Genomic DNA, 24,945 nt, shown 5'->3' on the forward strand with positions numbered 1-24,945 from the left:
GGTTTCTCCTAAAGAGGGGAGAGCTTGACTTCAGTGCTGATTTCTCCGCCTCTGTGACTTTTTTTTACAACCAGTTAACATCCCACTATTTAGTTTTCCACAATGGCCCATGAAAGACACACCTGTCTGGAAGGAGTTTAGCTACTTGAGAACATACTAGTAATGATCTATTAGGACAACATCTGCTGGCAGGTTCCCTTGAAATCCAACCACAACTTTTAACAAACGTTGCATAAATCAGTAGTCCTGTGTGTAACGCGGTTTCTGGTATTATGGGGCTGTTAATCGTCATTTTTCTAGCCGCTCTGATTTCTGCCGTCCTCCGTCAAGTGGTAGATGGAAACCTAGCTGCTGTGACTCACTGCTCCCCCTCCCCCCTACATAGACTTCTATGTCATCTGAAACTTCAGCGATTTTATGTCCATTTTCTGTGCATTTTTTCGGAAACATGACGATACAAGTCACTGCAGTTATAGATTGGGGGCCTAACCCTCAACAGAGGAGATTTCTTTGTGAAAATTTTTGAAAATTATTATTTTTTTTTTAAATTTACCAAAACTAAGCATGGAAGTCCACACTCATGTTCTGGTTTATATAATATGTGAAGCGGATATTTATGTCGCAACTCCCCCATAATAAAAACACTATTTCATATCTGTGTAGACCTGGAAGCCAGGTGAGGTCTTGTGCTTGGCTACTACACCATGTCCGCCCTTGTTGTTCAGACAGCAGCCACTTTTCCTGTAATACAGTTTGACAGCAGAAAAATAAAAAATGTACGCGGTGGAAATTCTCCGCTGGGCTGAGTCACAGTATCGCACCGCGCCCGCGGCCGCCTTGTCACTAAGTGTTACTGTAATCCTTCCAGATTGCATCCTCGGGCTCGGCTCAGGTGCAAAAAAAACCTCCAATCTGACTGCTCACCACGTAAAAGGTTCACGAGCGACAAGCTAAAGCGTTATTCATGTCTGTGATTCCAGGCTGAACCCGTCCATCAACACGAGGAGCGACTGCCAATGCCGAGTGCGAGAGCAGCCATTAACCCCTTCCCCTCCTCGCTACTTCATTCTCCAGATTAATTCTCTGCGGAATCATTTAGAATGTTTAGAATTTTGATCTAATCTTAAAAGGGAACCAGTCAACAGGAACGGAGCCCCTAAACTGGGGACTTAATACATTACACTTGTCCAGAGGTGAATTCTGGACCCAACACAGGTACCTGGGGTGGAACGGGCAGCTACATGGACAGCACCATTTATTTTCCATGTGCAGTAAAGTGACGAGTCTAATTGTTGGAGGAGTCTTCTATTCAATACAGCGCTGGAAGGGGCAGATTGGACTGGGATCAAGTTTGGGGCCCAAAACTGTAGCAGAATAGTAACATACTACTGATTTAGAAGCCCAAACCCGTGTAACTCTGCAGTGCACATGTGCCTCAAGCGTTCATGATGGGGCCAGGATTCACCTCTGAAAAAATATTATGCCATCCCATGGCCGCAGAAGCAGATTTTGTCTATGTAACCCTTTATATGCTTCATGTTATTAGTGACCACAGCATCCAAGTGGTTAGACTTGAGAAAGGGGCTTAAAGGAAATCTACTACCAGGATTAAGGACTGTAAACCCAGCACACTGTCATACTGGTTGTGCCCCCTCTCTGGCAGGATCCGCTCTTGTTTAAGCTTCCTATGCCCTCGTTTTTTAAGAATAGAAGGCTTCTGAATTATGCAAATAAGCTTGAAGGGCTCCAGGCTCCATTAACACCTATGGAGTCCAGAGCCCCTCAGGCTCATTTGTATCATTTTAAAAGCCATTTTAGTAGCTAAAATAGGAACGGATCCTTCCAGAGGGGGTTCACACCAGGATGTCAGTGTACTTGGTTTACAGTCCTTCTTCCTGGTGGTAGAGGTTTGCTTCATACACATAAGTAGACCTTGGCTCTGTACTAATTCTGAGTTGTACAGAACCATAACTAGATACTCAGTCGGGGGTGGATTTGGGCAGTTCTGAGGTTTCCAATGAAAGTTATATGTTGGGGCCTCCTAATTCACAGCTCTAATCCAAATGCAAGAGAACCTATGGCTATACATAGTAAAGAACCAGGGGATGGGGGAGAGGCGGCTGTGCCAGGGGGTGCATGGATATACATGATTGGGTACTACTGAAATTTACCAAGCAGATGGTCTGACGGCATCCTACTACTGTGGGGCCCCCATGATCTTCAGTGTTGGGTCGCCCAATATGGATCTATAGAGAGCTTCCAATATGAATGATTGGATGAATGAGTCTGCACATTAACAGCTGACTATAACTATATCCCATTTACCACCTTCCTCATCACACTGGGTTTTGGACCTTCCGATTGCTGTAGACCCGAATCCTCCTACCACTAGTTTATTGTATGGGTATGACCTGCCGACAGATCTGATCCAGACTTGCCTCACCCCATCCTTTGCCCCAAACCACAGATCAGTTCATTTGCAAATCATCTGAATATATGTCACAGGAAACAAGCTGCAAGCACAACAATGCGGCGCGCGAGCTCTGCAAACATCCCGTGGACGTCGTGTGGTGGTACAGGACAATGCCGATCTGTTGATCGTCTTGTGGTTTTCATGTAACTATTGAGAGGAGAACAGTAGCAGAAGCTGGAGTCTGTATCCTGTTATCTATTGTCGGGGGGGCATAAAGGGACTTGCGTTTGGATACATTTTGATCTTGCAGGGGCCAGGCTGCTATAAACAATAGACTATAGGATGGGATTTTCGAAGGGAACGGACTTGTGTTAAAACTCTAAGCCGCAAAAAAGGAAAATATTGATTTTTCTCATGTCTCCCTGCTGAAAGAAAATCCGCTTTTAGCTCAGATCAAATGTGGGAATCGGTTCCGGGGACATAAGGTTCAGTCGTAGATAAACTATTGCTTTCTAAACATTTCTATCATCAGCGGTGATGAAGAGTATGAGTGAAGAAGAAGTGCACCCTCCTGCAACTTTGTATCACACTCGTAGGAAGGTTAGGGTGACAATGGGGTCTGTCAATGGGGATCATTCAATATATCTTAAAATAAAAATCATGTTAAAGGGAACCTGTCACCACATTTTTGACAAATACAGCTAGTGACAGATTCGCCCTATTAAAGGAAATCTACCATTTGCTATGATACATTGTGAACCAAACATACCTTGAGAATGCTGTATCTCACTGATGCAGAAACATATCTTGTTTAATCCCTGTACCGAGTGTTTTTGTTTAAAAAAAAAAAAAAAAAAGCTAAAATTCTTTATCTTGGGAAAGCTGGGTGCCGTACATAAACACATCACTTCCACATACAAAGGAGTTGCCTTAACTGACCAGACACGACTAATCAACCTGAGTTTGATGACTCACAGCAGCTGGGGGATGGTGCAGTGATTGATTACTTCTGTCTGTCAGGGACAACACAGTGAATACTGAGTTCTCTGGAGCAGTGTATAAAAAGGGTAAGAGGAGAAGCGCCGGGGCAGCCACAGGAGTGACAGAACCTCATTATCATAATTTTATAACTGTTTTTTCAGCAAAACCACTTGGTTCAGGCATTAAACAAGATATGTTTCTGCATCAGTGTAGCTAAAGCATTCTCAAGGTATTTTTTGGTTCACAATGCAAAAAAGCACATGGCAGATTTCCGTTAACTAAATTCCACCCTTCTTTTAGCTAAAAATTCTTCACATAACCCAGCAGGAGCCAGATTGGGCGTCTTCTGCTCGGCCGAATCCAGCACTGTCCCTTTTGCACAATGAAAATAAATATATTGGTGCAGCAGTGGCAGGGCTGTGGTAAATGGGTGAATAGGGTGGTGCGGGGTAATATAAAAAGAAGAATTCTGATGCACCGGTAGATGATGGACTCTCCTCGTCACCCAAGCAGATTACCCATGATCGGATTTATAGCTGAGACATGAATTCCCACCTGTAAGTGATGACCAGAGGCATCTGGCTGCGCTGTTTTATGTCATATTTGTACCTCCTTTTGGTATGGCACAGCAGGCATGACCGTTTCCATACTTTCTTGAAGGGAAGCTGTCATCAGGCCATGACCTTATAAACCACTACCAGTATGTTGTGAAGCAGCGGAGAACATTCTAGATGATGTTTCTTTCATGGTCCAGTGTGGTGGCATCATCCAGAAAATCAACTTTGAAGTGAGATATAAATTGCTTGTATGAAGTCAAGATGAACACTGAAGTCAAGCTCTCCCCAACTCAGATGACCCCTTTCACTGTAATTGGTCTTGCATCTTAAGATATCACTTCCCAGACCTGCAGAAGTCTGGTGGATGATGTCAATCACAGGGCAGTAGACGCTCAGAGGTAGGGAAAGCTTGACTTCAGTGCTAAACTCTCCGCCTCCTTGACTGTATACAATTAATTTACATCTCACTTCTAAAGACTATTTTTTTTGGATGATGCCACCACACTGGGCCACGAAAGAAACATGATCTGGATGCAGATACACTGCTTGACAACATACTGGTACATTAGGTTAATTTTTGATGACAGGTTCCCTTTAAGGATGAACTGGTTGAAGGACCTCTGGTTGAACCCCAAAGGTAAGAACCGGATCTATCAGACAATTATTTATGTGCTATTCATGTCCGAAAGCATTCCAACTATTGACACATAACACTACAAGTGTAACTGGTTCAGGCGAACCAAATAATTAACAATTTCGCAGGTTAATGGTCATTGAACATCCTACATTCCTGGGAGCGCTTCCGTAAGTGAAAATATGAAGAGAGCCCTGACCCATCTTTAACCCTTGAGAACTCCGCCTTAGGGATTCCAGGTGACCCAGATGATTGCGGGCTGCGGAGTGCGTCTGTCAGTCACAGGTCCTTGCAGGACAGCGCTGACCCCCCCCTTCCCCGAATGTTCAGTGTCAACAACACAAAGGGCATTAGATAAACCGTCCGCTTCTTAGCTCATCTCCGATTACTGCAAAACTGTGTCTCCTGCAAAACTGGCAACTTTCCCAAAACTGTCGGCAGCCAATTACAGTGCGGTAACATGCCCTGCGAGAGAGCCCAGGGATTAGGCTTAAAAGGATCCTTTTTCTTAAATTTAAGTCTCTGCCTTTGGATAAAAACGTATTAAATGTATTGAGTTCATAGGAAGATAAATAGTTCGTATTAACCCCTCTCAGCTCATACACGGGTCACGGAGCCCCTGAGGCAAGATATGTAATTGCACATTTAACATGAAGTGGTATCACAGCTCGGCAAGGCGACACCACCGACTTACCCCCTACGCCTTGGTAAGTGCACAGGATAGAAATACTGAAACTACAGGACAGACAAACACTAAACGTTTACCTGGACAAATCCCAAATCCTGGAAAATGACTCATAAGACCGATTTTTAGAGGGTTATTATATATATTTACAACTAAGACACAATATGGGAACACATAGGATCCAGGCATTAGCATCATCCATTCCTGGGGTTTTGAATTGCAGAAAAACAAATGTACTTAAAGGGGTGTTCTATTCATAAAAACTCTCAATTCCTCTAATAACATTGGATTATCTAAATCACAGGAAGATATTCAATGCGTTTCCCAGTAGCTTCCCCATACCCGCCGTCCTGTATCTATGTGTAAAGACAACTGGCTGGAAAAGGAGCCCCGAGGTTATGGCTCCACCCCTTTATGATACATTGTAACAGTTTTCCTCTGCACAGAACAGATCCCATCCCTAACTGCTCAGGGAGAATGCAACAAGTTGACGCTTATCTGACTCACAGACTGGCCCCATCACCAGATCTTGTAGGAATTTGGCCATACATGGAGCGGAGGTTATTTGATACAGGACTGAACATATTTGGTGATCGGGTTTGCAAATTATTGCGCCCACAGCCATGTGCAGAAAAATCAGGGCTCCGCTGTAATAGAATAGAGAGAAGATAACGTTTTTTGGAAGTGTCTCTTACCTCATCCTTGATGTCCTCCTGCTGCTGGGCTGAAAAGATTTCCATGGCTGAGATGAGCCTCATCATGAGCTCGTCTACCGATGTGTTACCTATCGAAACAGCGAATGATCCGGCATGAGTAACATGGGAGACACAGGAGATGGCAGGACTATTAGATAAGTAATTTACAGCTGTGACCTTAAGTATTGGGGACTGCATTCAGGTATTAAAGGGGGTGACAGGTTCCCGCAACTAGTACACTAATTATGGAAAAGGCTTAAAGAAAATCTACCATCAAAATCCATCATGATAATCCAGGGGCACTTACTCATAGATCCAGGCACCATGACTGTTCTAATTTAAGTTATCCATGGCCTCTTTCCTTCTAATATAAATGTTTACAATTATGCTAATGTGGGGGTGTTACCAGAGCCCTTTCACGCTGTAGTTTAACAAACATTTACCTCTCCCACTGTATGAGTTTACACAAGGCAGAGGATTGGGGGGTGCTGAGTGAACATGGGGAACAAAAGGACCCTGGTAACACCCCAGTTAGTCCTTGTACCTCATTAGCATAATTTTTAAAGTTGATCTTAGAAAGAAGGAGACCATGGATAACAAATATAAGAAGATTACTGCAGTCACAGTGCCCGAATCTATGAGTAAGTGTTCCTGGTTTATCAAGATGGATTTTTATTCTTTTTATTCAATGAGCAATGGTTCAGCTAAACAAGTCGAAAAATTTGGAAATGCTAATTCACAATATATTTTTATACTGGTAGAAGCTATTGCCTGATGCCTCCTTCCTGGGCCTCTAATATTAGGTCTGCAGGTATATTACAATCGGGACTTCTTTTTACTGGGACATGCGCTGCTCAGTACTATTGCCGGACTATTTTTAGTGGTGATTTTAGGTACTGCAGAGGTGTTCTCTTCATGTCTAGGATATTTTAATATCTATAATTGTTGCTGTACAGAAATAAACACTAAAGGAGCCACACTGTCAGGATCCCTGCAGATCTTAAAGTGGGGTCCTATCCTAAGGGACTAGTGATACCAGGGGCGTAACTAGAGTGGCAGCAGCCATAGCAGCCGCTATGGGGCTCACAGTGTCAGGGGGGCCCGTCATCTGACCTGACACAACAAAGAATGGAGGATGTGCACCATTATAACTATATTGTACTGCACATTGTCCAGCATAATATGAATATAACATATACTGTGATGTATATATGCAGTATCTGTGATGTGTATAAGGTGTCTGTATACACTGTGAGCGAGTATGCTGCATATGGCACTGTGAGCGAGTATGCTGCATATGGCACTGTGAGCGAGTATGCTGCATATGGCACTGTGAGCGAGTATGTTGCATATGGCACTGTGAGCGAGTATGCTGCATATGGCACTGTGAGCGAGTATGTTGCATATGGCACTGTGAGCGAGTATGTTGCATATGGCACTGTGAGCGAGTATGTTGCATATGGCACTGTGAGCGAGTATGCTGCATATGGCACTGTGAGCGAGTATGCTGCATATGGCACTGTGAGCGAGTATGCTGCATATGGCACTGTGAGCGAGTATGCTGCATATGGCACTGTGAGCGAGTATGCTGCATATGGCACTGTGAGCGAGTATGCTGCATATGGCACTGTGAGCGAGTATGTTGCATATGGCACTGTGAGCGAGTATGTTGCATATGGCACTGTGAGCGAGTATGTTGCATATGGCACTGTGAGCGAGTATGTTGCATATGGCACTGTGAGCGAGTATGTTGCATATGGCACTGTGAGCGAGTATGTTGCGTATGGCACTGTGAGCGAGTATGTTGCGTATGGCACTGTAAGCGAGTATGTTGCGTATGGCACTGTAAGCGAGTATGTTGCGTATGGCACTGTAAGCGAGTATGTTGCGTATGGCACTGTAAGTGAGTATGTTGCATATGGCACTGTAAGTGAGTATGTTGCATATGGCACTGTATGTGAGTATGTTGCATATGGCACTGTATGTGAGTATGTTGCATATGGCACTGTATGTGAGTATGTTGCATATGTCACTGTATGTGAGTATGTTGCATATGGCACTGTATGTGAGTATGTTGCATATGGCACTGTATGTGAGTATGTTGCATATGGCACTGTATGTGAGTATGTTGCACATGGCACTGTAAGTGAGTATGTTGCATATGGCACTGTAAGTGAGTATGTTGCATATGGCACTGTAAGTGAGTATGTTGCATATGGCACTGTAAGTGAGTATGTTGCATATGGCACTGTATGTGAGTATGTTGCATATGGCACTGTATGTATGTGTATATGCGCATGAGTATATTTATATGTGATTGTAACTCGCATGTGTGAGTATACTAATATGTATATTTTTTAAGTAGGAAGGGGGGGGGGGGGCATGCAGTAGCCTGCTAGGGGGCCCTCTCTCTCCTAGTTACGCCCCTGAGTGATACCCTGTGGGTGGTACCGCCTGGTACAGGTCAAGTCTATTGGTGGCCCAATAAAGCCGAGTTCTGATGACAAACTTCTATTACCGTTCCTCTTCAGGTAAAGTATTCATGTATCGCTAAAACTGACCTGCGCAAAACATTTATCCCGGTAAATGTTAACGCGTCCTAACAAGTGCGGAGGCTTTCATGTCTGCAAATATCCAACGCTGGAATCCCACCAGAGCCATGAAAGGTTACACACCTGGATCCCCTGCCCGGGCGTTCACACTGTTCTCACTCAAATCCCATTAGGTCCAGTATTATGGAGAGTTAAGAGGCTTCTAAGAACACGTACAAAATGCTGACATTGTAGGGACTCCTTGCATCACTGGGTCATGGGTGTCCTACAACTAGGGTTATCTAATGACCATCTGCAAGGGCTACGAGCCTCCTCATTAGGAAGCACCAGGACCAAATCATGTATAAGTACAGGGCTACGGATTCTTGGAAAGCAGAGGGGATAATTAAGTAGGTGCTAAGTCCGTGAGGTCAGGAAACAGGAATTATTTCACTTTTAAAATGTTAATTTTCTGGTGACATTTCCTACATCTCAAAAGGTTACGTAACTTAAGCCGGCAGAAAGGGATTTCATTACAGAGGAGGGAGATCAGTCAAGTGAGATACAGAAAGAGCAACTTTTTACTTGGCAGCCAGGCTTAAGTGGTCAGTAAATTTTCAATTAATTTTCAATAAATTTTGAATATTTTAACAAAAAAAAAAAGAACTTTCTTTCTCCACCCATGCGGCTCTCTTCCTGCCCCTCCCTCCTAAACATCAATCTGTTTTTGTATTTTTATGGTGGACTGATACATACAAACTAAAAATTATAGTAGCCAGGAGCACTCATAGATCCATACGCTGTGATAACCTTCTTTACAAAATCAACTTAAAAAATTATGCTAATAAATTGACCACTACTGCAGTACCCCATGTTACCTCCGACCCCCACCATATAGTGCGCATACATACACATTAGTAGACGGGATGCAGAGGTGGCACAGCAGGACATTACCTTGGATGACATTAAGCACTTCGTTAGATGATCTTTTCCCCATGATAATTAGAAAAAGTGGAAACTGATCCGTCTTCTGTGTCCGGATGGTCTGTGCGGCCACGCTGCCAAAATGCCGAGTGCACAACGTGAGGAACCTGTGTGAGAAACGCATATAAGTGACGAATATATGAAGAGGGTGAAGTAACTGAGAATATTGGTGAAAAAGATACCCATGCACCATCCTAAAGGAAATCTCCCATCAAACTCCACCCAGATAAACCAGGGACATAACTCATAGATCCAGGCACCGAGACACTGGTAATCTTATATTTCATACTCATGGCCTCCTCCTTTCTAAAATCAACTTTTAAAATGAAACAAATGAGCCAAAAGGCACCTGAGCCCCGCCTTGCTGTAGATTCACAGGCTGTTACACAGTTTCACTCCCCCATCCCTTAGGCACCTCCCCCTCCATCTGCCTCATATAACCTCACTGCAGCAGAGAAAGTTTCAGCAAACAGTGGGAGGGGAAGTACTATGGCACAGTGTAAAAGCTTGTGAAGCTACAGCACAGCGGTGTGTATCACCTGATTGATGTGGTCCTTACTGTTGGACCTCAACAAATCCGATACTGATCAGCTCTTGTAAATTCTAAAACCCCATTGGTGTTGTTGATAATTGAATGGATATTCTAAAATGGGTTTTCCACTGTTCTGGGCCTAACTTTGTCAGGGGTCACAGGACCTGCTCCAGCCCATGAGTGACCATTCCTTAGACCAAAGAAGCCACTAATGTTTTCCAGGGAACTTCTGTTTCCTTGTTGTCCCTTAGTCTTGGGAGTCTCATTGGCTACAGCAAACCTAAAAACCAGAAGTACCGGAACAATGTGGAAACCAGAAGCAGGTTTTGTTTTTTCTACCCCAGCCCCATAGTGCTTAAAAGGACATCTACTACCAGGATGAAGGATTGTAAACCCAGCACACTGACATACAGGTGTGTGCCCCCTCTGGTAGGATCTACTCCTATTTAAGCTTTATATGCCCTTGTTTTTAAGCAAAAAAAGGCTTCAAAATTATGCAAATGAGCCTGAGGGGTTCCAGCCCCTATTAACACCTATGAAGCCCATCAAACTCATTTGCATAATTTTAAAAGCAATTTTTTTTCTTCAAACCAGGGACTTAAGAAGCTAAAAGAAAATCCTGCTCAAGGGGGGCACACACCAGTTATGTTCGTGCGCTTGGTTTACCATCAGTCATCCTGGTCGTAGATGTCCTTTAAAACCCCCATACACATGCACTCTTGGCTCAGCATGCATGTTTTCCCAGACAACTGTTGTAGCAGCTTATCTTCTATGGGAACAATAGGATTGGGTATATTAAAATTCAACATGGCTGACCCTTTTTATTCCCACTAAGGGGGGATCGCAGCACCCGCATATGTATTCTGGAGACGCAGTCCTCTGGCCGTTCACATACAGTATATATCTTATAACCACTACTACAAACGCATGGAGACAATGTAACAGTAACTTAAAATTCCAAACTTACTTAAAAAATAAGTTAAAATTCCAACAAAAGTTTCGCACATGATAACCGACCTTCCATTCTCTCCTCCATATATTTTACATACATACATATATAGATTTTTTTAATCGTCTTTTTTTCTTTTTTTTTAACAAAAAAGTGCACTTCCATATTTGCATATAAAAGCCGAGCATTAGTATTCTCCCCATGATCTGGAATAAATGAAAAAACTGATAAAGCTTTTCACTTCCATTAGAGGACAGTCTGAAATTAGCATTTCTTTCAAGAGAAAAGGGTAGCTTATGATATGTTTTCAGATGTGAAGGTAAAAGTAAATGTCATAATAATAATGAATTATGAAAGACCAAATGCAAATATGGAATTGCTTTAATAAGATCCAATTTAATAAAGTCTGTAAAAATAATAGAGTTTTAATAACACGGGTCAGAAAAGGCAAAACTGTGGAAATTTCGCACTAACTCGCCACTGAATGAAGTCTATTAATACTTAATTATTTCCATGAAACATAATTTAAATTGAGTGTTTTATGATTTTTGTTTTTATTTTTTTTTTAGAATGTCAGAGAATATCGATGTGGGGAAGGAAGGGATGACATGACTAATTAATGATCCGGGGAATATAATCAGCCATTGATGACGCTCCATTACCCTCTCGTGATGAACTTCGTTATTAGGTAAATTGGGGTGTAAACAAACACAGTGGATACCGGGTGGTAAATTATAGGTTTATATGTATATGCCAGTATTATCATAGGCCTAGAGATGAGCAGAGCCAATGGTTGGGTCTAGCAGTCCGGCGCGGACCCTTGGCCATTCATTGCTATGGCTAATTTTTAGGGGCATCAATTTGCCGCATTGGTTGTTCGGCCACCAATCTGTCAATATGTCCGTTTCAGGCACCCGAACCCGACTACCAAATTCACCCATCGGGTAAGCTCATCGCTACACAGGCCGTAATGAGACACGAAAATGGACTGTGCTACTACGCGGATAAAAAAACGGAGGCCGGTTCATCTGATAGGAACCGTGTGTTGGGGCTTCTTAATCTAGACAATTTCCTAAAAACGGACTGAAAACGCATATTTTAAAACGGTCCAAAAACGCATCCGTTTTTTACTGTTTACCATGCGTTTGGCTGCTTTGAAACTATTAAGGTTCAAAGCAGCCAAACGCATGGTAAACGGTCGAAAACAGATGCGTTGTAAAAACGGACTGAAAATGCATGCTATAAAACGGACCTAAAAAGGGACGTGCGGCATCACCCTAAGCCGTGTGAACACTATAGGATAATGCCCTTTAATCTTCAGCTGGCGTGAAATGATGGGAGCTGTAGTTTTGCAATAGCTGGAGAGCCACTTGTTGGTGATCAATGGCAAAAAGGATCAGCAGTAGATTTTGATATGGGGTTTTGGGCCGCCAAAACCACTCACCAAGTCTGATACTGACATAATAAGGGAATAATAATTCCTTTATATAGCGCACACAGATTACGTAGCGCCGCACAGAGCTTGCCAAATCAGTCCCTGTCCCACAATCTAATCAACCTACCAGTATGGAGTATTGGATTGTGGGAGGAAACCGGAAGACCCGGAGGAAACCCACCCAAACACGGAGAGAATATACGAACTCTTTGCAGATGTTGACCTGGGTGGGACTTGAAGCCAGGAGCCCAGCGCTGCAAGGCTGTAGTGCTACCAACGCTCCTCTGTATCCTACATATGTGCACACTGAAAATTACTACTACAGGCGGTCCCCTACTTAAGGACACCCGACTTACAGACAACCCATAGTTACAGACGGACCCCTCTGCCCACTGTGACCTCTGGTGAAGCTCTCTGGATGCTTTAAAATAGTCCCAGACTGCAATAATCAGCTTAAAATTGTCTGCAATTAAGCTTTATTAATAATTCTTGGTCCTATTACAGCAAAAAAATTTTAAACTCCAATTGTCATTGGGGCAAAAAAAAAAAATTGTCGGGAACCACAATGATAAAATATACAGTTTCGACTTACATACAAATTCAACTTAAGAACAAACCTACAGTCCCTATCTTGTATGTAACCCGGGGACTGCCTGTACTTTCCTGTGTGTAAAGCCACGGCATAAGATAATCACTATTGAAGGGACCTGTCAACAGATTTTACCCCATTAAACTAGCAGCCCTCTCAGGTAGGGTAAGAAATGTCCTTTCTAGATTTCCCTCGTATGTATATTAGAAAAAAAAAAAAAACTTCTACAAGGTCATGTAAAATTAGCTAAGAAAAGTCATATTTTACCTAAGATGAGTCAAGTTTAGAGGCTACATGGGAAGTGCCGCTTCAGACAGCCATAGCTTTATTCTATAGCACCTACATACTGCTGCTGGTGTCATTCCAGATAAGTCCCATATTTCTGATGAATAGGAGGGAACTGGATCTTTATCTGCACCTTGCATTCCCCTACTAGGTCTTTAACTTTCTATATAGAAGATCATATCAAAGAAAAGAATCTCCTCTTGCAGATTGTATCCGACTGGTTGTTCTGTGATCCATAAATTTGGAGATACAGGTAACTAAATATGCAAGCGACAGATAAATGTCCAATTTCTGCCTCTTTTCAAACTGTCCATATTCCTGGTTCTGTAGAACCACAAATCTGATGCAATCACAAAGACGAGCTTCTTATCTTTAATATGGCACCAGCATGCTTGTAGGTACTATAGGTACCAGTTATTTTTTCTGTTGGGATAATACATGTGGGAATAGCCAAAAGATATCGATGGGTATCAATAAACTATGTTACAATATGAACTGGGAAAAAAAAACCTGGAAGTTATTTTGTTCTGTGTTAACCACTTTGAGCGTTCAACATTCACTCTCAAAAGGACACAAAAAGAACCTAATTAAAAAAAACAGAACCTTTCAATTGGTCAATTAAAATGATTAAAAAATATTGACGGAAAGCGGGTATTTTATCATATGCCCCTGAACATTGTACGACGGGGCATTAACAGACTAGACGGGGCACAACAGAAACACTGGTCAAGTCCAGCCCGGACCGGCCGACACAAGGACCTGTGGAGACCATCAAAGGGGCCAGATGTCGCTGTAGGGAACACGGCTCCATTCACAATGCAGGATCTGGATTATCCAGGTCTCCTCCTATGTACAGAGGGAGGTGAATAGTAAGGAACACAGAGCAGCCGGCACCCCGCCATTCCTGCGTCCCCCTCAATTATACAAATATTTAGTTGGATAAAGACACATGGCGGCATCGCCACAAAGGGTTTTCAGCTTTCTCTCGCTCTTCATTAATTGACAGTAGCAAAAATGTTGCTAAAACCCAATGCTAAGAAGTTCAGTAAACGCTGCAGTTACACGACAAGGTCGTCCCCATTATCGGCGCGAGGCTTTTATTCTGTAGTTGAGCTTGTGGGCTGATACCAGAGAATGCTAGAGTATAACGTGCCAAAATATATCCACTAGTATAATACATGCTGTCCATAAATGAGGCCAGAGATGAGAAGACATTGTATAATGCAAGATCAGAACAAACGGACAAGTTGTAAAAATTCTTAGTATCGGAAAGGTTTCTTTCTGCCTGCACCTAAACTTCCAAATTTGAGCATACCCTCATTCCCAGACTTACAATGTGGTCTATTGAAGAATATTTTATTAGTAGACAAATTTGTTTTTTTTTATACACATTCACAGAGCAAAACAAAAAAAAATTCAGACTGCTTTTGGCCACCACTAGGAGGCGCTCATTGAAGACAGATTTACAATATTAGATTAATAGGAGCAGCATATACATATATTTACATGGGAACATAAATGTTGTTATGGTGGCTCTGATCAACCTTCTTTTTGATAGGTGATTGGGAAAGGATGTGACTTTTCGGATTCCACTGTAATAACTCCATCTACTCCTAAGAACAGGAGTCCTGTACACATACTTGCACATGCACGCCTGATCTAGGGAAGTTCATACCATCCTTCAGATGGGGGGGCATGTAACTTTCATACTAGAGACCGATGGAGGGGCCAGTGCTGAGTTCTCCAGTGATCAGTCACAAATTTCTTACATTGTGGATCACTAATAAGTGGTGATTATGGGACTATGTAGATCATATTCTGTGACACTATGGACCTTCCCAGTGTCGGACCAGAGTTCCTTGGGCCCACCAGATATAATTATCCAGAGGGTCCACTGTTCAACAACCCTAAAAAATAAACCCTAGTAGCCTCCAATTTGGATGCCTTCTGCCAGACCTCTAGGATCCTGTATTGGGTTAGAGTCTGGGCCCACCGGAGGATCCTCTGGTTCCCTGATGGGCCAGTCCAACACTGGACCTCCCTCCCCCTAGATTCTGTGATAGTTGATACAATGTCCAAGTTCGGGAGAGGTTTGAGTGTCTTTCTTGAATGGTAAAAATATCATAACTTGATTCCCAGAATAGGACACTTTTCCAGGGATTTATTCTGGCTGCCAATTTTGGAATAATCTTTTCCCTGTTCTTGATTTTTTTTTACCTTCCTTTGGATCAACACTTTAGGATTATAGACTGAACCTGCATCTTGATTCTACAAAATCTACTACAAAATGACTACTACACAGCGCAATATGCAATGTGGCCATGTGACCCTGGCCTAAGAGTTTTACCGATCCCTTAACAAGGGAGTCCACGGGGCGGAGCTTCGACATTCCAGTTTAGTTAAGGTTATAACCAGTTACATTCACCAGTAACTCTGATAAGTGAGTCGAGTAAGGCGAGTCTTATGCCAGCATGTTGATGAGGATGATAAATTATGTATTCTACGTAGGTCGGGAAAGGGGGCAGGACCCCTGAAAATTATTCATGAGAATCCATTTAGATTTAAAAACACAGATGATATTCATGCGGATCAGAGTTAATTAACAAGCCCCGCACCCGACCCCCTCTGTCCATCACTTCTAATGTATAGAATCATACAAAATCCGCATTATGGATGGCGCCCCTTACCAACGCTATAGCATATCCTCCGTTTTTCTACCAATACTTTCCTGATGTAGTCGCTCTACTTCTTCCGGGCACTGACAAAGCTGAGATGCAAAAGGGAAAAAAAAAAAAAAAAGACTGGAGGCAGCATTAAGTAAAATTAATTTCCTACATCTGGCTGATGTCAAGTGCAGAAAATTTCCCTAATCGTCTTGCTGAGCTGCGTGTGGGACAAGAGCCGGCAAGGATCAGCAGACGGATGCTTAACAAATTACTGGAGGGTGCGGAGGTCACTAGGAATGAGGCAGGGAAAGCTCTCACTGGAGAAATATTAAAATGTCGGATTTCTTGAAGAGGCAGAGCTGAAAAGGAGCCGTCTTAACGAGGCGCTGAGTGCTCTCCATGGCGGATACTGGGAGATTGAATCCAGAAGAGCCCTCATCCAAGGCAGGAATTTACAGCTTTACAAAGTACAGCACTTACAAGGAACATGTGCCGCTCAACCACGAGGGGCCATTCAAGAGCCCTAAAGAGGCGACAAGAGGAGCGGCGACCACCGTAACCCTTTACGCTACCAAGATCGTAATAAAGAGCTGTTAAAGGAAGTCTATTATCAAATCATGATAGATCAAGGACACTTAGTCATAGATCCAGGCCCCGTGATGGCGGTAATCTTCTCCTTCCTTCTAAAATCAACATAATCAGAATTATACCAGAGCCCCTCCGTTGTGTAGCTTCACAGGCTGTTACACTGTCTCCACTCTCCCCACTCCCACAGGGCCAGGAGAACAGGTCCTTAAATATATATCCAAGGAAAAAAGATGAAAAGTGAAAAGATGGGCGTCTTTATTCCATCGTAATAAGTTGCAACGTTTCCGCTCTGTATGAGCCTTTCTAAAGGAAATAGTGGATATGCCATAAATTGATGGTTCAGCCCATGGCTATCGGCATACAGGGTGTCCTGGGCCCTAATACACACCCAGCAGTCGCCATCAGACATTTAGGGTGTATTTGAAAGAAGCATTGTAAATTATCCAAATCAGTGTACTGAAAGACAGTCCTGATCCAAAACCAGTGTACTGGAAGGCAGTCCTGATCCAAAACCAGCGTACTGGAAGGCAGTCCTGATCCAAAACCAGCGTACTGGAAGGCAGTCCTGATCCAAAACCAGTGTACTGGAAGGCAGTCCTGATCCAAAACCAGTGTACCGGAAGTGTCAGTAAATGCAGAGTTAGACTACGCAGTTGTCTTCTGCTCCAGATCAATCATTCTGGATGATGTATCTGGAATCATTTAGAACGGTGGAGTCGTTTAGACCTGCTATTAGTTGGTCTAGTTAGATCAGACCCCATGTTCTTGTAATCTGTGGGGGTCTCATCACTGAGATCCCCTCCGCTCAGCAAGCTAACTTATTTGTGGGAAAACCCCTTTAAAAACTACATTTACCGTTGCACAGACCCGGGCTAGGCCAAACCCCCTTTTCGGACAATTCAGAAAACTGCCAGAAAATGGTCTAAAAGCCTCAATAAATGTGGCGGCAGGGATGTCAGGCTGTCGGACGATCTGACTGATTCGGACTGAGCACGGAATTTAACTTTCAAATTGTTTAGCACAATCAAGCACTGACATGCACCAGGAAGAAGATGGTGATCTCCGGCGGACACATGCGACACATGCAGGATATTGGGCGCACAATCTTAGTGAATCGCGGCAGATGTGCTTGATCTTTGGACTATGCACTTTCGTGAACTCCACAGAACCGGGTAAGTAAAATGTGCCCCATTGTGTTACAGCTAACTTTGGAAGCTGCATGGTTGCTCCAATAGAGTTGATCATATGGTACTTTTCTTGAAGACAAAGTTGGCACTCCATAGCAGAATAGTCCCAAATTATAGGACCATGCACAAAAACACCCTTGGGGAAACTTTTCCCACAAATACTTCAATTACACCCAACTGCTCTCTTGGTTTCCACCATCCATGAAGCAGGTGAGCCTGGAAAACAAAGCGCCCAAAAGAGCAAGGTTCTCACGAGTTTCCTGCCCGAAATTTCTCACGGCCCACCATCTGGAAAGGTACCGGATTGAAAAGTGCTATCTGCGCTTCTCTTTTTTTTTTTTTTTTTACTGTACCACTGCCATTCAAGAATAGGATTAACACCTTGTGAAAAGAAAATCTTCCTGATGCCCATTTAACTCATTTACTAGAGGAATGGGAATCGGCGGCAAACGTATCATTAAGGGAAAGCGGACACCTAAGCCGCTCACATGTTATCATCCGATCAAGTGTTTCCTGAGAAGGTTAGTTTACCTGTTTCTGTGACAGGAGAAGAAAGGCATTATAAACAGTTAAACCCTTAGGCACAGCTCGCATCCTGAGACGTTCACCTCTTGGCCCTATTGATTCTTCTTCTTCTTTAAAATCTTCTTGCAGCGATTAATAAAAAGTATTCGTGGGCTAAAGCTTCCCGAAGATCCCCGTGCGGCAATTATGGCCGCCGGACAAAGAGATTGGAACAATTACTCAGCCCCTTTTGGAAAGTGAACACTAATAAAGTCATTAGATGCTGCCCCTTGTCTGAAGTTACAGGAACACACGGCATTGTGTGACGGGGACAATCGCTGCCGGCGGAATGCAAACCTTCAGTGAAACCAGGCTGCAAATTCATCTTGACGTCTGCGTAAAAGGCTGACACTATAATCAAACGCCGAGGAGAAAGGGAGAATATGACTGGGAGAAGCCAAGCAAGAAGAGGATCGCTGCCAGCTCCTGCAGAGACGGCGCACATCTGCTGCTCCGGACAAGAGCTAAAGCAATAACATTTTCATACACAGGAGGAAAGCAGGGAGGAGGAAAATAATAGAATACCATAAAACTAAATAAAAAAAAAAATTATATGAAAATTATAAGCCACATAAAACAAAGGATAAAAAAGTGTAACAACATAAAAGATATCATAAAGTGTAATACAACTAATACAATAAAAATAAACATTAACATTTCATTTTTTTTTTTTTAAACAAAACAAAAGACAAAATATCCGCAGTGATTTCATTAAGTGTCTCCTTGGCGTCAAAGGGGTTGTACCAACTTGGATTGTAAACCCTTTCCAATCCGATCGTGGGGTACGACTGCTAGGACACTGATCATAAGAATGGACCCCTGCCGGTCCCGAGAATGGGGGTCCCAAATTACTTACTGATGGGAGCCACAGGTTGACCGTGACTCCTGCAGCTCCATTCATTATGGGAGTGTTGGAAATGGCTGAGCACAGCGCTCTAGCATCTCCGGGACTTACAATCACTGGCTGTGAGTGTGCTGGAGACTTTCTAACAGTGTGTCTCCATGGCTTGTACCTTTAAGGCAGTGATGGTGAACACGTGTCAGAGGTGGCACTCACGGCCCCGTCTGTCGTCATGCACGCTGGTTCCGATTCTGCACTGCTCATGTCGGGTTGCTGGAGTCTCTAAGCAGAGAAGTAACCAACTGCAAGCACAGACCTTACAGGGTAAATACCCACATCAATCAGGTTATTCCCCATAATGTGGATAATTCTAATTCTGAGGCAACCCCTTTAAGCACTGCAGCACAGCTCCATAAAAGTCTAAGGTAGCTGAGGTACAATACTACATTCAACTTGTAGGCAAGTTTGGTAAAAACCCCTGTCTTTCTATTCCTGTACAAATGTCCTACTAATCCAATACAAAGTTCCTAGTACGTCTCCTGCACATGGAAGGTGCGTGACCAGTGGTACCTGGATGGTGACATGATGGGTGAACAGCTGGGCAGAGCAGGGGAGGGTCCGCTCTCCGCAGGTATCCGGGCAGCGCGATTCTCCTATTACCAGTGTATCCATCTTCTGCTACTTAATAAAGTCCTTTTGGTAAAACATTACAAAGCAATTACCCGACCTCCGATGGTCACTCATAGAAAACCTTCCGACACAAGTTCTTTTCTCTTATTAAATCGACACGGCAATTTTTGTTATTGTAAAATAAAAGGGGCGGCGGAATCAAACAGGGCGAGCGACAAAGCAACAGCAGGTATCTCCTCTGAATTGTGCCGCTACAGATGGCTACGGGACGGCCCTTCCTTCTGCAGGGCGTCATGGATAAAAGGCTGGTAGGGGGGTTTTGTGGGGTCCGTAAGTCTTATGTAATAACTTCTGAAGTTTGCTTTCATTACTGGGACCCGTGTTTTTCCTTCTAGAAAGGTTTCCTTCTATTTCCGAATCTCTTTTGAGGCAGCAAAACATTTGGTGAGGTTCCTTCTCCTGCTTTATTAAAGGCGACGCTCTGCGGTCATTACAGGGGGGGTCGCCACGCAACTAATAAATTACTTTAACATAAGGTAATAAAAGTGAATGTTTCCGATTTGATATTTAAAGGGGCATTCCAGCTATAGCAACTAAAATGCTCGTAGTTGGCTTTCACCATCTCTGCTTGTTGTCATTCGTTGACTATCAATCCGTCCCGGTCACATGACACAGAGCTGCTTAACTCCTGACACTACAGGTAGTCAAGCACTGGATAATAAAAAAAAATTCTGTGGGATCGTTTCAAGACTGTGGAGAAATTTTCATTTACCGGAATGCACAGCATTGAAAGTTTCCATTAAGTGACTGCAAGCAGAGGTCAAGAAAAGTCTGAGATAAACATAAGGTCGGACATTTCTGCATTATGCTGTGGTCAGGCCTCCCCTGACCTTCAAAAACTAGATCACCCATCTGATTACCCGGTCCAGTACCTGGCTGCAATACCAAGGACAGCCACTATACCATCTATGGTGCTGTGCTTGGTAGGAAGTGTCAAGTAATAGCTTTGCTTTAAAGGAAATCTAGCATGAAAATCCATCATGATTAAGGGATGTACTACACATAGGGACACTTACTAACAGATCCAGGCACCGTGACTGTGGTATCTTCTTATATTTGTTACCCATGGCCTCCTTCCTTCTAAAAAAAAACTATTAAAAAACTTTGCTAATGAGCCTGAAAGACTCTAGAGTGCATTGCCCCCAGCTTCACAGGCTGTTACTCTGTCCCTCTCTGCTCCCTCAACCCTTTCCCCTGCCTTTGTAATCTCAGAGTGGAAAAGAGGGAGGCCTCATGTACAGTGTAACAGGCTGTGAAGCAACAGCACGATTTTCATTATTTTGATGATAATTACATCCATTTTTAGCCTAATTTGCCTGTACGAGAAGGTTCAGCTTCTTTGCACAGAGCCAAGTGTTTTGCACCACGATCCGTGGCCAGATCCACATCATAATCCACAACTCATAATATGCAATTGTTTTTGGTGTGGATTTGTTATGCAGACTCGGTTGTGGAATCAAAGCATGCTGACCCGCCATAGGCCAAATGAACACAATTTAAGGTGCAAAAGATTGGACTTATTCCTTCGGTATATGGAAGATCCCTTGGATTACCCAGACTTTTCACTTGGTGACTCACCTCGCCCGGTTGGCCTCCCTGGTCATGTCCCAGGCCCATGTGATGAAGTTCTGGCTCAAGTAAGAAACTATGGTTTCTGCACAAAGCATCTGGGAGCAGAAAACATTGGTGAGGACGCTCTCGTCATGGTGGAGGTAGATAGCGAGGGGTTTTCTCTGCAAGAAATAGGAAAGGGGGAAACAACATTAGCGTCTTAAAAGGAACCATCAGGTCCAATTATTTTGTAATGTGGTAGACACACAGATGTTGGCCCAAACTGGGAAACAATGGAGAGATAATCATCTTATTATTGATATGCAAATTTAGTCTTTAAGTGCAATGTGGGCGGACCCAACTTGTCTATAGACAGCAACAGGTACCGTGACTCCCTCCTTAAATCATCATCCCTTTAACTGTGGTTGAAAGGTTTAGCCTTTCACTGTGTAATGGCAAATCTGGCCCGCCTCCAGTGCACTGGCAGCGTCATTTGCATATCTGTAAAAGATTATTATATCTGTATTGTTTCACCATAGCAAAAACTTTTAGTTTACGCTTCTAATTTGTTGATGCTGAAATATCCTTTCTAGAATTCCTTCTATTATGTGAAATCTCACCTGTCTACCTATAAAATAAATCTCTTCCAAAGTCATTCGACAATGAGCAGAGAAGAGTCATATTTTACCTAAGAAGCTTAGAGGCTTCAGGGGGACATTCTATAGCACCTAGGAGTATGGTGCCATGTTAAAGATAAAAATATCAATTTTCAGATAGTATCAGGCTCATGGTTCTGTGATCAGAGCCAGCGATACAAACAGTTAAATGTGGGAACTGGATCTTTATCTGCAGCTCACTTTTCCCGACTAGATCTTTAAGCATATTTTGGGATCTGTAGATCAAAGAACCGCAATCCTGAAACCACAATTTGAAAGATGACATAGGGGGAGATTTATCAGAAGCTTCCGAGAGCAGAACAGTCCTAGTTTCCCACGGCAGCCAATCAGAGCTCAACTTTCATTTTCCCACAACTGTTTATAAAATTTAAGCTGCGCTCTGATTGGCTTCCATGGGCAACCAGAACAGTTTAACCTCAGACACTTACGATAACAATAGGAATGTGGGGGAGATTTAACATAACACCAGCTGCATGTTTTTAGCTACTTTAGAGCTGAAGATCGGGTTGTCCTCTTATGTCAAAATATGACTCATCTCTGCTCATTTTCACATGACTTCGGAAGTAGATTTTTGGAGGTGAGATTTCACATAAAAGGGAATTCTAAAAAGAACATTTTATACAAATCATGGGGTCAAATTTGGTGACAGGTTCCCCCTTTAAGCAATAAGTTTTTAAGCAGCAACTTTTGATACAATTTTTTTCTCAATCCTTTCCTTAAAGGGATGAGCAAAGCAATACAAGACATAAAGTAACACAGTTTATCAGGCCAAAGGAAATACCTAAGTGTCTGGAATTAATTTGGGGAGGGGGGAAAAGAAAGATCAAGCGAAAAGCCGGGCTCATCCGTTCTGCATTTCAAAGCGCCACTTCCATGCAATATCCTAAGTTACTGTGCTAGAATCTGGGCCATTCTTCGGAGCGCGGGCTAAGGAGCTGTTTACACAATGATTAGACCCTTAGAATAAGCCCCTAACTCCTGCGGGGAGAGCCCAACAATTATTCATCTGGACCAATTCACAAAGCTGGCGAATATTAAGCACCCATACTGAGAGGACAGGCGAATGCAGGCCGGCGGAGGGGATACAAGCCCCCTGACACCCCCTTTACTCGCCCTTCATTATTTTCCCCTGCGAGGAAATCTCAGAAAAAGTGTTTAGTTAGAGAAAAACCCACATTGACCTTACTCTAAACCCTTTAATCTGTCTTTTGTCATGGAGCCGCTTTGTGGCATTTTCATTCCTCCCTCCCACTGCCACAATCCGTGATGTTTAGGGGCAAAAAAAAAAAAAGGAAAAATAATTACAAAATATTAAAGCTTGAAAGAAAAAACGACAGAAAAGATCAAATCCCAAACATGAGACGTAAGGAATGCAACGTTGACAGATCCCTGGATATATAGGGTGCGAGTCCCCTAGGTATATAGGGTGCGAGTCCCCTAGGTATATAGGGTGCGAGTCCCCTAGGTATATAGGGTGCGAGTCCCCTAGATTTATAGGGTGCGAGTCCCCTAGATTTATAGGGTGCGAGTCCCCTAGGTATATAGGGTGCGAGTCCCCTAGGTATATAGGGTGCGAGTCCCCTAGGTATATAGGGTGCGAGTCCCCTAGGTATATAGGGTGCGAGTCCCCTAGGTATATAGGGTGCGAGTCCCCTAGATTTATAGGGTGCGAGTCCCCTAGTTATATAGGGTGCGAGTCCCCTAGTTATATAGGGTGCGAGTCCCCTAGTTTTATAGGGTGCGAGTCCCCTAGATTTATAGGGTGCGAGTCCCCTAGATTTATAGGGTGCGAGTCCCCTAGATTTATAGGGTGCGAGTCCCCTAGATTTATAGGGTGCGAGTCCCCTAGATTTATAGGGTGCGAGTCCCCTAGATTTATGGGGTGCGAGTCCCCTAGATTTATGGGGTGCGAGTCCCCTAGATTTATAGGGTGCGAGTCCCCTAGATTTATAGGGTGCGAGTCCCCTAGATTTATAGGGTGCGAGTCCCCTAGATTTATAGGGTGCGAGTCCCCTAGATTTATAGGGTGCGAGTCCCCTAGATTTATAGGGTGCGAGTCCCCTAGATTTATAGGGTGCGAGTCCCCTAGATTTATAGGGTGCGAGTCCCCTAGATTTATAGGGTGCGAGTCCCCTAGATTTATAGGGTGCGAGTCCCCTAGATTTATAGGGTGCGAGTCCCCTAGATTTATAGGGTGCGAGTCCCCTAGATTTATAGGGTGCGAGTCCCCTAGATTTATAGGGTGCGAGTCCCCTAGATTTATAGGGTATAGAGTATTTCAGCTGATCATCCCCACCAATCAACCACTAACTCCGATCAACCACTCCATCATGATAATCCAGGGGGGACTTGCTCATAGATCCAGGCACCGGGACTGTGGTATCTTCTTATATTTGTTATTTATGGCCTCCTTCCTTATAAAATCAACTTTTACAAACTATGCTAATGAGAAGGGCTCTGGTAATGCAACTCTGCAGCTCCGCTCTGCAGCTTCACAGGCTGTTACACTGCGCATATGCACTTCCCCTTCCATTCTTTGAGATAACACCGGGCAAAGGGTGGGGGAGAGAAGTGCTGATGGAACAGGAAGAGGGGAGACAATGTAACAACCTGTGAAGCTGGGCCTCCCCCAGAGCCCTTCAGACTCATTAGCATAATTGTAAAAGTTGCTATTAGAAGGAAGGAGGCCACAGATAACAAATATAAGAAGATAACCGCAGTCCCGGTGCCTAGATCTAGGAGTAATGTCCCTGGTTTATTATGATGGATTCTGATGTCATGTAATACGTTTTTATATAATAAAAACAAAACTGGAACAAAGTCCAGCAAGATTTGATAAAACTACAATAAAAAATATTGCACATTTTTATGAAACAAGGTCCGCTGTATGTGGGTCTTGCCTACGGCTCTG

The 24,945-nt window shown here is 43.4% G+C and overlaps 1 protein-coding gene across 1 annotated transcript in view; it reads right to left on the reverse strand.

Moving 5' to 3' along the window:
- Positions 1-24,945, reverse strand: part of FAF1 (Fas associated factor 1) — a 148,363-nt gene that overhangs the window by 33,495 nt on the left and 89,923 nt on the right. The window contains exons 13-15 of the mRNA XM_072128875.1: positions 21,385-21,539; positions 9,451-9,587; positions 5,966-6,054 (exon numbers count right to left, since the gene is read on the reverse strand). Of these exons, the coding sequence (XP_071984976.1) occupies positions 5,966-6,054; positions 9,451-9,587; positions 21,385-21,539 (381 nt within the window). The remainder of the gene's footprint in view (positions 1-5,965; positions 6,055-9,450; positions 9,588-21,384; positions 21,540-24,945) is intronic.

Source organism: Engystomops pustulosus, chromosome 10 (genome assembly GCF_040894005.1).
Source record: "Engystomops pustulosus chromosome 10, aEngPut4.maternal, whole genome shotgun sequence".
Taxonomy (NCBI): Eukaryota; Metazoa; Chordata; class Amphibia; order Anura; family Leptodactylidae; genus Engystomops; species Engystomops pustulosus.